Source organism: Heterodontus francisci, chromosome 18, assembly GCF_036365525.1.
Source record: "Heterodontus francisci isolate sHetFra1 chromosome 18, sHetFra1.hap1, whole genome shotgun sequence".
NCBI lineage: Eukaryota > Metazoa > Chordata > Chondrichthyes > Heterodontiformes > Heterodontidae > Heterodontus > Heterodontus francisci.
In genome coordinates this window covers 4,085,583-4,099,273 of record NC_090388.1, presented here as the reverse complement: position 1 = coordinate 4,099,273, position 13,691 = coordinate 4,085,583, and the positions used below count along the sequence as shown (strand labels likewise).

At 42.5% G+C, this 13,691-nt stretch overlaps 1 protein-coding gene across 12 annotated transcripts in view; it reads left to right on the top strand.

Moving 5' to 3' along the window:
• The window catches only part of ppp1r12a (protein phosphatase 1, regulatory subunit 12A), a 271,369-nt gene that overhangs the window by 216,430 nt on the left and 41,248 nt on the right, over window positions 1–13,691 (top strand). For all 12 annotated transcript variants that reach the window (XM_068050119.1, XM_068050120.1, XM_068050118.1 and 9 more), the window contains 2 exons: window positions 1,946–2,082; window positions 3,329–3,391. In XM_068050119.1, the coding sequence (XP_067906220.1) occupies window positions 1,946–2,082; window positions 3,329–3,391 (200 nt within the window). The remainder of the gene's footprint in view (window positions 1–1,945; window positions 2,083–3,328; window positions 3,392–13,691) is intronic.

Sequence of the window (13,691 nt, the reverse complement as noted above, 5' to 3'; positions counted from 1 at the left end):
ACAAAAAGTTAGTATGCAGGTATAGCAAGTGAGAAAGGCTAATGGAATGCTATCCTTTATTACGAGAGGAATTGAAAATAAAAGTAAGGATGTTATGCTTCAGTTATACAGGGCATTGGTGAGACCACATCTCGAATACTGTGTGCAGTTTTGGTCTCTTGATTTACGGAAGGATGTAAATGCGTTGGAGGCAGTTCAGAGGAGACTTAATAGGTTGATACCTGGAATGAACTGGTTGTGCTATGTTAGGTTGGACAGACTGGACTTTTTTTCACTGGAATTTAGATGAGTGAGGGGAGACCTGTTTGAAGTACGTAAGATCCTGAATAGTCTTGACAAGGTGGATGTGGAAAGGATGTTTTCTCTTGTGGGTGAATCCAGAACCAGGGGGCAGTGTTTTAAAATTAGGGGTTACCTAATTTTTACCTAGGTTTTAGGACAGAGACGAGGAGGCATTTTTTTCCTGAGGGTTGAATGACTTTGGAACTCTCTGCCTCAGCAGGTGGTGGAGGTGGGATCATTGAATATTTTTATAGAATAGATTCTTGTTAGGCAAAGGAATCAAAGGTTATCGGCAAAAGATGGGAGTGTGGAATTAGAGACGCAAACAGATTAGCCATGATCTTATTGAATGGCCGCTTTCTAACTCGTATGTTCATATTGCACCATTACATGCTCAGCTAATTCAGCATGGGCCATGGTCTAAAACTGGGCCCTTCCAAGTCAGCCAGGTTCACATCAGTATACTTAAATATTCCAATCTCCATCAAAATGAATTTGCCAAAATAAGCAGCTTCTTGCTGTCTTGATAGCGAGACCAGAAGTAAAATATGGCCATAATGTAAATTTTCCGTGCATAGTGAAGTAGATTGGCTGAGTATCTGTTCAAGTATAAAGCTTGACATTGTACTTAAAATATTTAGCTTTTCTGTTTAATTCCCAAGTTAAAAGGTGTAGAAGTAGTAGAACTTGTGTGGTAGGTTGTGAAGAGGACATGAAGCTACAAAGGAATATAGATAGGTTAAGTGAGTTGGCAAAGATCTGGCAAATGGAGTATAATGTGGGAAAATGTGAAATTGTCCATTTTGGCAGGAAGAATAATAAAGCATATTATCTAAATGGTGAGAGGATGCAGAGGGATCTGGGTGTCCTTGTGCGTGAATTGCAAAAGGTTAGCATGCAGGTTCAGCAAGTAATTAGGAAAGCTAATAGAATGTTATCATTTATTGCGAGGGGAATTGGATACAAAAGTAGGGAGGTTATGCTTCAGTTGTACAGGGAATTGGTGAGACCACTTCTGGAGTACTGTGTATGGTATTGGTCTCCTTATTTAAGGAAGGATGTAAATGCTTTGGAAGCAGTTTAGAGAGGTTTACTAGACTAATACCTGGAATGGGCGGGTCGTCTTGTGAGGAAAGGTTAGACAGGCTAGGTTTGTATCCACTGGAGTTTGAGAGTAAGAGGCAACTTGATTGAAATATGTAAGATTTTGAGGGGTATTGACAGGGTGGATGTGAACAGGATGTTTCCCCTTGAGGGACAATCTAGAACTAGGGGTCACAATTTAAAAATAAGGGGTCGCCCATTTAAGGCAGAGAGGAGGAAGAACTATTTCTCTGAGGGTCGAGATTCTTTGGAACTCTCTTCCTCAAAAGGCGGTGGAAGCAGAGTCTTTGAATATTTTTGAGGCAGAGGTCGATAGGTTCTTGATGAGTCAGGGGTGAAAGGTTATCGGGGGTGGGCAGGAATGTGGAGTAATCAGTTCAGCCATGATATTGAATGGCAGAGCAGGCTCGAGGAGCCGAGTGGCCTACTCTTGCTCCTAATTCGTATATTTGTGATTATGTTGCTTTAGAAAAGCTGGTGACTACTTCTGGTTTCCTTGTTTGTCAAAGGGAAAAACATTGTTTTCTTTAACTTGACTAGTTTTCTTTATTTTGACTAGAAATGGACAAAAAGGAGGATCAGAGAGACGGAGATGAGAAATTGGATGACAAGTCACAAAATAAACCATCAGTAAGAGATCGCCGGCGACCTAGGGAAAAACGAAGATCAACTGGTGTTTCTTATTGGACACAGGATGTAAGTATCATGTCCTTACCAGTTTTTTTCCAACAAAATATGTTCTATTATGTTAAGATCTAACCTGTTCTGTCAGAACTTGGACATTAAGTCCCGGGATATTGTCCAGGTCTTGCTGCATTTCTACACGGACTGCTTCAGTATTTGAGGAGTCACAAATGGTGCTGAACATTGTGCAATCATCAGCGAACATCCCCACTTCTAACCTTATGATTGAAGGAAGGTCATTGATGAAGCAGCTGAAGATGATTGGGCCTAGGACGCTACCCTGAGGAACTCCTGCAGTGGTGTCTTGGAGCTCAGATGATTGACCTCCAACAACCGCAGTCATGTTCCTTTGCACTAGGTATGACTCTAACCAGCAGAGAGTTTTCCCCCTGATTCCCATTGACTCCAGTTTTGTTAGGGCTCCTTGATGCCATACTCGGTAAATGCTGCCTTGATGTCAAGGGCAGTCACTCTCACCTCACCTGTTGAGTTCAGCTCTTTTGTCCATGTTTGAACCAAGGCTGTATTGAGGTCAGGTGCTGAGTGACCTTGCCGGAACCCAAACTGAGCATCACTGAGCAGGTTATTGCTAAGCAAGTGCCGCTTGATGGCACTGTTGATGACACCTTCGTTCACTTTGCTGATGATTGAGAGTAGACTGATGGGGCAGTAATTGGCCAGGTTGGACTTGTCCTGCTTTCTGTGTTCAGGACATACCTGGGCAATTTTCCACATTGCCGGGTAGATACCAGTGTTGTAGCTATACTGGAACAGCTTGGGTAGGGGTGCAGCAAGTTCTGGAGGACCAGGTCTTCAGTACTATTGCCGGAATATTGTCAGGACACATAGCCTTTGTAGTATCCAGTGCCTTCAATTGTTTCTTGATATCACGCGGAGTGACTCGAATTGGCTGAAGTCTGGCATCTGTAATGCTGGGGACTTCAGGAGGGGGCCGAGATGGATCATCAACTAAGCACATTTTAATTGGTTATTGCAATCCCTGTATCTTTCAGCATTGTTGTGGTATGCTATATTTTAGGCTTGTGTTAATCATGTGATCAAATTCTGTAAAGTAACTGTATTGCTGCATTGGGGCAGAATTGCTACAGCATTTCAGGAGCTGGTTTGATGGCAGTCACCAGTAGCACTCCTGGTCTTGGGGACTACCCATTACCAATGCCACAGGGTATCTGCCAGCATGTGCATAAGTATCTTAAGTTTGCATACCTTTTACCCTAACGTTTGAAACTGTTTTTAGAGTGATGAGAATGAGCAAGAACAGCAGTCAGATGCAGAAGATGGAACGAACAAAAAGTGTCAGGTAACTTTTTTTTCGTCTTAGCAGTCAACCTTGAAATTTTTCTCTTGGAACGGTGACAGAAATTTGCAATCAGAAACTTAAACGTGTACAATCCTGAGGGTGAGCTTGTGTGTACTTTAGTATCAGGGTAGGCTGTGTTTGAGCCAGAATTGGTTGAAATTCTTCAAGACGAATGAAATTTTAAGTGAAGGGATTGTTTCTGTTTGTTGTAATATTTGTGATGTACACTGCGTTCTATTTACAGGCATGTTACTCTGCCAAATCATGGCTCACAAACAGATTTACTGCAGTAGGTCCTGCTCCACATCGCAACAAATCTGCACTAAAATGCACATATTTGGGCAGTAGTGCCACTTGATAAAAAAAACACTTGCGATGAGAAATTCTTGGACTCATTCTTTTTAAATGTATTAAAATTTTGGTTTGTTACGCAACATCAGCATGATGAAGTGCAAGGCAATGGGTGTTCGTTGTAAGATCGAATATTTTAGTTGTATCTTAACAAATTAGAAGAAACAGGAGGGCACCATTACAAGAAAAATGGTATGCTTATTAACAAGAATCTCTTGCTGAAAATAGCAGAGTGACTCCAGACTTGTACTTGAGTATTAATGGTTATTGGACAATTGCCTGTGAAGATATGCATGAGTTGTTGAGACCAAGTGCAGTCTTAAATTGAAGCAAAATAAGCAAAGGTTGAATGGACCTGGTGTCTCAGACTTATTTCAGGCCCTATTTTGAAGGTAGAGAGTCCATCCTTTATCGTATTTTATAGGATCATAAGATCTTAACACATAAGGAGCCAATTGCACCAGCGTAACCTTTCAGGAAGAGTTATCCGTTATATTTATATCCAAGCCCTTTTTCCTACATATTTATTTTAAAAATTAACTATTGATCCATTTGCATGATTCCATAACTTGTTTGTTTCTGGTAGGGCATTCGATATCCCAGCAATTATCAACATAAGTTGTCCCCATTATTTTTTTTTGCTGATAACTTATGGCCTGTCATTACTAACTTACTCACCAGTGGAAATAGTTCTCAATTTTTATCTTGTCGAAACCCATCATAATTTTGAACACCTGTATTGAATCCCCTTATCTTGTGCCCGAATGATGAGCCTTTCATTCCTGAGGCCTAACTAATCTCTCCAGTTGTCTTCATTGTCTTATCGTTGTTGCTAAAGTAAGGTCCCCGAAATTTGGACGCAGTATTCTAATTTCAACCTGCCTGGTAATTGTCTTGGTGCACTGTTGCCTCCTTGTTTCTCATACTGTACTTCTAAAACCCAAGGTCCCATGTCTTTTATATAAGCTTTTACCAACTTGTTTGCTCACTTTTAAAAGATGTGTGCATCTGAACCTCTGAGTCTTTATCTGCTGCATAACTTTTAAAATTTTACAATTCTTCTAATCTTTTCTCAATGTGCGACCTCATATTTCTTAGTATTAAATTTCATCCGCTATCTATCTGTTCAATCTTATCTGTTTGTCTTGAAATCTTCAGTTAATCAGACTGACTGCCTTGCAAATATTACCAAGTAATGTGTATGATGGTGTAATGGTTATATTCCTGGCAGTTTGAAAATTTGTATTTGTTTTTTGAAAAATGTTATCGGTAAAAGACCCACCTGGTTCGTTAGTGTCCTTTGGAAAGGGAAACCTCTTGTTCAGTACCATCCTGTGTTTGACTCTTAACTATCCTTCAAAGTATCCCAGCAGGTTGTTCAGTTGTATCAAACTGCTCCAAAAACTATCACTGGGCCAAAATCATGAATTCCTTCACCACATGGACTGCAGTGGATCAAGAACCACCGCCATCTCAGGGTAACTTGGTCTGTGCAGTAAATACTGGCAATGCAGTGTCTTTCGTTTGAGAATTATTTTATTTTTAAAAGCGCTGACCCTCTGAGGGACGCGTTTGTTTACTTCTCTGCAGTCTGAAAAACATTAATCGCTACTCTGTACTGTCCTTTAATCAACTTCCTATCTATGCTAGCATTGTGCCTATAATACCAAGGGCCTGAAAAGTTATCAGCTAGTCTGCTATTCAGATTTTCATCAAACTTCTCAAAATCCACGTACACAACACCGGCAGCATTTTCTCTGATCAATACAAGGACTCTTAAATTTGTCCAATGTGTTTTTTACGATTATAAAGCCATATTAACTGTCTTAACCCATGTCTTCGGCCTATAATTACCACATCTTCGGCAAGTGCTAATTTTATCATATTATAGCTTCCAGAAGCTCATCCACGACCAAAGTTAGGTTGAGTGGTCTATTGGAACTCAGTTTATTTCTTTCTCACCATTTGAGCAGAGAGAGGCATTACACTTAGGGCAACCTTCTGGTCCTCTGGCACAACTTCCATATCCAACATGCCTGAAAATCTCCACATCAAAAGTCATAATAGAGTCATCGAATGGTTACAGCACAGGAGGAGGCCATTCGGCCCATTGTGTCCGTGCAGGCTCGCTGTAACAGCAACTCAGCTGGTCCCACGCCCTTGCCCTTACCCTGTTGGCCTGCAGATTTATAATATTTATGATGTGTAATAACTTTATTTATAAATAAGTAACAAAACTATGGTAATTTGGCAAGCAGAGAAGTGCAGTTGTTCATAGCATATGGGTTTCCTTGCAGCACAGGCTGAGGAGCTGGGAGGTTGATTGCTAGTGCCACCACTCGTAGGATGGTCTAATTACAGTGAGAACTTTAAGTGGCCAGTTTCCATTATAAATGTGGTCATAAGATTTATAATGAAAACATTTTGGCATACTTAAAATTTTTTTACGTGTATTGTAGATAGGCGATGGGATTTTTTAGCCTTGGTCCAAACGTGGACAAGAGGGCTGAATATCAGAGGTGAAGTGAGAGTCACTAACTGCCTTTGATGTCAAGGCAGCATTTGACTGTGGCATCAGGGAGCCCAAACAAATTCAAGTCAGTGAGAATCAGCAGGGCAAAATTCTCCCCATACTGGACTCGTACCTATCACAAAGGTTGTGGTTGTTGGAGGCCAATCAGTTTAGGCCCAGGACATTGCTGCGGAGTTCCTTTGCGGGAGTGTTTTTTTATATTCATGGGATGTGGGCATCGTTGGCTAGGCCAGCATTTGTTGCCCATCCCTAATTGCCCTTGAGAAAGTGGTGGTGAGCTGCCTTCTTGAACCGCTGCAGTCCATGTGAGGTAGGTACACCCACAGTGCTGTTAGGAACGGAGTTCCAGGATTTTGACCCAGTGACAGTGAAGGAACGGCGATATAGTTCCAAGTCAGGATGGTGTGTGACTTGGAGGTGGTGGAGTTCCCATGCATTTGCTGCCCTTGTCCTTCTAGTTGGTAGAGGTCGCGGGTTTGGAAGGTGCTGTCTAAGGAGCCTTGGTGCGTTGCTGCAGTGCATCTTGTAGATGGTACACACTGCTGCCACTGTGCGTCGGTGGTGGAGGGAGTGAATGTTTGTGGATGGGGTGCCAATCAAGCGGGCTGCATTGTCCTGGATGGTGTCGAGCTTCTTGAGTGGTGTTGGAGCTGCACCCATCCAGGCAAGTGGAGAGTATTCCATCACACTCCTGACTTGTGCCTTGTCGATGGTGGGCAGGTTTTGGGGAGTCAGGAGGTGAGTTACCTGCCGCAGGATTCCTTGCCTCTGTCCTGCTCTTGTAGCCACGGTATTTATATGGCTACTCCAGTTCAGTTTCTGGTCAATGGCAGCCACTAGGATGTTGATAGTGGGGTATTCAACAATGGTAATGCCATTGAATGTCAAGGGGAGATGGTTAGATTCTCTGTTGTTGGAGATGGTCATTGCCTGCCACATGTGGTGCGAATGTTACTTGCCACTTAACAGCCCAAACCTGGATATTGTCCAGGTCTTGCTGCATTTCTACACCGACTGCTTCAGTATCTGAGGAGTCGCGAATGGTGCTGAACATTGTGCAATCATCAGCGAACACCCCCTCTTCTGACCTTATGATTGAAGGAAGGTCATTGATGAAGCAGCTGAAGATGATTGGGCCCAGGACGCTACCCTGAGGAACTCCTGCAGTGATGTCCTGGAGCTCAGGTGATTGACCTCCAACAACCACAACCATCTTCCTTTGTGCTCGGTATGACTCCAACGAGTGGAGAGTTTTCCCCCTGATTCCCATTGACTCCAGTTTTGCTAGGGCTTCTTGATGCCATACTGGTCAAATGTTGCCTTGATGCCAAGGGCAGTCACTCTCACCTCACCTGTTGAGCTCAGCTCTTTTGTCCCTGTTTGATCCAAGGCTGTAATGAGGTCAGGAACTGAGCGGCCCGGGCGGAACCCGAACTGAGCGTCACTGAGAAGGTTATTGCTAAGCAAATGCCGCTTGATGCCGCTTGATGGCACTGTTGATGACACCTTCCATCAGTTTACTGATGATTGAGTGCAGGCTGATGGGGCGGTAATTGGCCGGGTTGGACTAGTCCCACTTTTTGTTGTCAGGACATACCTGGGCAATTTTCCACATTGCCAGGTAGGTGCCAGTTTTGTAGCTGTACTGGAACAGCTTGGCTAGGGGCGTGGCAAGTTGCAGCACAAGTCTTCAGTACTATTGCCGGAATATTGTCAGGGCCCATAGCCTTTTCATTCCGCGTGAGATCAAGAAACGCTTGAAGGCATTGGATACTGGATCGAATTGGCTGAAGACTGGCATCTATGATGCTGGGGACTTCAGGAGGATGCGGAGATGGATCTTCCACTCGGCACTTCTGGCTGAACATTGTTGCAAATGCTTCAGCCTTATCTTTCGCTCTGATGTGCTGGGCTCCCCCATCATTGAGGATGGGGATATTTGTGGAGCCACCTCCTCCAGTTAGTTGTTTAATTGTCCACCACCATTCACGACTGGATGTGGCAGGACTGCGGAGTTTAAATCTGATCCGTTGGTTGTAGGAGCGTTTAGTTCTGTCTATCGCATGTTCCTTATGCAGTTTGGCATGCGAGTAGTCCTGGGTTGTAGCTTCATCAGCTTGACACCTCTTTTTGAGGTATGCCTGGTGCTGCTCCTGGCATGCCCTCCTGCAGACTTCATTGAACCTGGGTTGGTCTCCTGGTTTGATGGTAATGGTAGAGTGGGCCATGAGGTTACAGATTGTGGTTGAGTACAATTCTGCTGCTGATGGCCCACAGCGCCTCATGGAGACCCAGTTTTGCATTGCTAGATCTGTTTGAAATCTATCCCATTTAGCACGGTGGTAGTGCCACACAACTCGACGGAGGGTATCTTCAATGTGAAGGCGAGACTTGGTCTCCACAAGGACTGTGCGATGGTCACTGCTACCAATACTGTCATGGACAGATGCACCTGAGGCAGGAAGATTGGTGAGACGAGGTCAAGTATGTTTTTCCCTCATGATGATTCCCTCGCCACCTGCCGCATACCCAGTCTAGCAGCTATGTCCTTTAGCACCTGGCCAGCTCGGTCAGTAGTGGTGTTACTATGCCACTCTTCGTGACGCACATTGGAGTCCCCCACCCAGAGTACATGCTGCGCCCTTGCCACCCTCAATACTTCCTCCAAATGGTGTTCAACATGGAGGAGCACTGACTCATCAGCTGAGAGAGGGCGCTAGGTGGTAATCAGGAGGTTTCTGTGCCCATGTTTGACCTGATGCCATGAGACTTCATGAGGTCCGGAGTTGGTGTTGAGGACTCCCAGGGCAACTCCGTCCCGATTGTGTACCACTGTGCCACCACCTCTGGTGGGTCTGTTCTGCCAGTGGGACAGCACATAACCGGGGATGGTGACGGCCGTGTCTGGGACATAGTCTGTAAGGTATGATTCCGTGAGTATGCCCATGTCAGGCTGTTGCTTGACTAGTCTGTGGGACAGCTCTCCCACTTGTGGCACAATCCCCCAGATGGTAGTAAGGAGGACTTTGCAGGGTCAACGGGGCTGGCTTTGCTGTTATCGTTTCCAGTACCTAGGTCGATGCTGGGTGGTCCGTCTGGTTTCCTTCTGGTCTGTCCGGTTTCATTATGTACTAGGCCCAACCATCTTCAGCTGCATCATCAATAATTCCTCCTTCACAAGGTCAGAAGTGGGGATGTTTCCTGATGGTTGCACATTGTTCTGTTCCATTTGTAGCTCCTCAGATAATTAAGCAATTCATGCTGGCATGCAGCAACAACACATGGGCAACATTCAGGCTTGTGTTGGTAAGTGGCAAGTAATGTTCATGCCACACAAGTGCCAGACAGTGACATTCTCCAGTAAGAGATGGAGAAAATCTTGATATTAAAAGACACTAGCATCATTGAATACCCCACCAATAACATCTTGGGGGTTACCATTGGCCAGAAACTTAACCTGACTAGGCACAGTGGGGAGGTTAGTGTAGTGGTAATGTTACGTGGGGCGATCAGAACTGCCCAGCTTTTCACATGTAACCAGGATTACTTCAAATTTGGTTGTTGGCCATGTTATCCTTTGTGCCCCATGTAGAAATGTTTCTTAACTGATGCATAATCCACTGTTCAGAAAGAAATTCAGTCTTTTTAATAAAAGTAAGGGCAGTCCAAGTTTACTGAGTACCTGCAGAGCAAGTTAGCTTAGTTCTGAGGGATCTTAAACTGAACAAGTTGAGAACCATTGCATCAAAAATTGCCTGTCAGAATAGTAATGGAAGAATCTGGCCTTTTTTACTACATTTAATTTAAAACCTGCTTTGTCAGAATAAAACACTCAACTGACACATTTGTGGCTATATGCATGTTTTATAATCTGTTGTCTAAGAAGCCTTATGGATAAGAATGATCTATGGCTGCACTTTGTAAATTGCCAATCTCTGCAGAGCTGTTCACTTTGCTGGGGAGATGAACGGAAAGACAACCGAGTCAGTTGCTTTGGAGCACCTTCAGTAAGTGGTAGATCAGCATTTAGTGAAGCTTTTGGAGTAAATCACCTAAGCACTCCTTCCCAGCAGAAGACATAACCTTTCTGATGCATGCCAAGTGCTTGAAAATTTCTGTGTCTACCTTCTGCTTTGCTGTAACGTCACTTCACAGGGATATGTGGAAGCTCTGTAGTAACAGATAATGATTTGTGTTCTGTGTAAAGCCCTCTGGTAGTGTCAAGAGTTTCATGGTCCTCTGTTTGTAGGAGATAATTTGGGAGAAGGTAGCTTGATATTTTTCAGGGTTTGTGCAAATATGAGGACAGCTGAACTTGCAGCTATTAGACCACGATTGCATTTATATAGCACCTTTCATAGCCTCAGGATTTCCCAAAGTCCTTCACAGTTAATTAAGTACTTTTGAAGCATCGTCACTGTTGTAATGTTTTACTTTAATCACTTGTTATATATGTTTGGTTCCTTTTAGTTTTATGTACTTTACTGTTCCATTTAAATTTCCAAACTCAAGTTTGATTTGGTTAGATTACAAAAGTTAATTTACAAAACAGGAAGACAGAAGGGGGAAGCAAGAAGAATTGTTTTGAGTTACTGGAGCATCGAATGCTTTGTTGGGGCAATGACTATAGTATCATTTAAAAGGCAACTGGAATAATTATTTGAAAAAGAAGTGTGTGTGTGTCTGTTCCATATATTAATATATCTGGATCCGCTGAACAGCTGACTCTTGTGCTGTGATTTCTATTACTTGTTTCTTGGGTAGTCCAGTAAGGTTAGTTTTATTTTGATCTGTTGGGACAGCAACTGAGAATTAGTCACTACTGTTCTTGGCAGATATTCAAGAATCTGAATCCTAAATCTGAGAGAAGGAACATGGAGCTTAAATAATGAGATAGGAAATAAACTGGAGGCCTGTGACACAATGGAAAGAATCCAATTCTAATCCTTTCCAGCCACAGAATGAATTTCTCAATAAGCCCAACCTTGACCCAGTGAACTTAAGAGTGCTTCACTAACCATGAAGGACCAGATAGATGGGCCTGAGTGGAATGTAGGACACTACTGGAGCATGTAAAGCTTTGCAATCTCGAGTGTGAAAGATACAGTTCGAAAGTAACTTTTACTAGCCAACTTGTTCTAGAATAGTTGTGGCCTAGAGTTAAATTGAAGCAGTGGCTTGAGTTATTTTGCGACTGTTTTAACAAATATTTTGATTAAAAAATTGCTTGTATAGAATATTTGACCTTTACCTATCAAATTTGTAGTCAGCAATTTTTTTTCAATGTGTAAATTAATCTTCCTGTGTTGGGATAAAATGTCACATTACTCCATAATTCTCAATGCAAACTCCATTCTAGTGTTGTATTAAAATTGTAATAACATGGTACTTCTGTTGTACATTAAATTTTTGCTGCATGAAAATACTTAAGAAAAATTGTGCTCAGTAGATGATAAATAAAGAAGGGCTTATCATTATAGCTATCTTTGAGTGTTTTGCCTAACATACAAGCCTTTACAACTTGGCATGTACAGAAAGCAATAATTGTAAATTCCAAACTGTTAATATTGGACTTCAGCCGTTTTTGTATTTTCATACTTCTGAAAATGTAATTTTCAGAATTGCTTATTCCATAATTGGAGACAACTGCAGTGATCTGTTTAACATCACTAGGATTAAAGTCCTGACACGCAGATATTCATCAATGGCACCAAATTAATCCTTAGCTCTTGGCTTTAGCTCCACATTTCTGGGGCTTATCACCCAGTTTATGCCTGGGAGTTGATACCTACATTTGGGTCTCCCTTCCTTTTGACTTTCATCAATCAGTTGAGATTATGCTTCATTTAAAATACTAACATCCCATCACAATTCATACACTTGGTTGATTGGATTGACCCTTTTTTGTCAATTATAAAACAAATTGGGCACCAAAGTCATGAACTAATAATTGTATATTAACCTTAGAATCATAGTACTGAAACATAAGCAGAGTATGCAAATAATTATTAGGATTAATTGACAAAATACCGAAGAGATTACAAAAGCAGGGAAGGGTTACTGTTGAGCCGCAGTAATTCAGTGTTGATTCTTAATACGTTTTTAATTGACGTCACTGAGATTGACGTAAATTGTTGCTCTTTACTTCTCGGCCAAGGAGTCAAATCTAAATTAGCAGGATTAGATAGCCAGTCTGTTGACGTCTAAAGGCTTGTTATGGCCAAGTCCTTATGTGATGATGTGGAATAATCGAATAGGTTAGTGAGCTGCCTCACCTTCCTCGGGGACTTTTGTGCTCGTCTTACTGAAGTTGAAATGATGAACCTCTGTTGATAGGAGTGCTGTCAATTCCTCCTGGATGCTCTGCTCCTTGGTAAATCCATCATCTTTCTGGCTGAGCTGACTTAAATCTCACCTCCTTTGATCTTGGGGAAGACCTGTACATTTAAGTGACACGTGCATTTGCCTATTTCTGACTGGTATTGCTCTACATTTTTAATTTCGGAAATCTTTCTCTGTCGGAGATGGACTTTGATGTAACAGAACACTTTATGTACGCTAGACATGGAACTCTAGGCATTCTACTACAAAAATTATCGTAAAAGCTACAGTTAAATTAAGAACTTAAGACTGTACTTGAGTGTCAAAATGCTATTTTTTCTCAATTTCTAAAGAAACCTGCATAAGCTTCGTCACCATTCTGAGTGAGGTGTGTTGCAGTTCAGCTGGTTGGTCTCAAATCATCTCCCAGTGCAGTTGGTGCCCTTGATAACCTCCAAATTCTTGAAGCACTGTCACCTAGTCGTGCCAGAGTCATTGTTTACTCCCCAGCTTCTCTGGCCTTTTGCTGACAAAATGGTTGCATTGTGGTCCAGATAAAGGTGGAAATCTTTGCTCCTTTAACGAGCTGTCTATAGGGCTGAAAAAGAAGAGAGGAGCACCAGTCAGCCAGCCTTGGTGTTTGGAGGTTTGAATTGTATGGTTTGTATTTCTGGTTTGGTTGCTAGGGCAAAAACTCCACAGATGCTGCCTGACCTGCTGAGTATTTCCAGCACTTTGTTTTTATTTCAAAAACAAAGCTGTCTGTTTTTAGATAGCAGAGGGATCTCAGTCGGTTGAGATGGTGATCTCATGAGTGGAAAAATGACAATGAATTTGGATAAATGCAAGGCAATAAGGCTTGGAAAGGGAAATAAATGGAGAGAAAATCTGAATAGGTCGGTGCTGCAGAGCACAGCTCGGAGGAACTGTTATTTGTGGCTTGCTGAAAGCAATAGCCCTGTATGTGGCAGGAGTAAGGAAAACTGTTGGGCTATTGGGCTGGAATAGATGAGGTGCTGATGACCTAAAGCAAGACACAGGTATGCTCGCACTTTACCTCAATGTACCACACCAAGGATATTGGGTGAAGTGCAG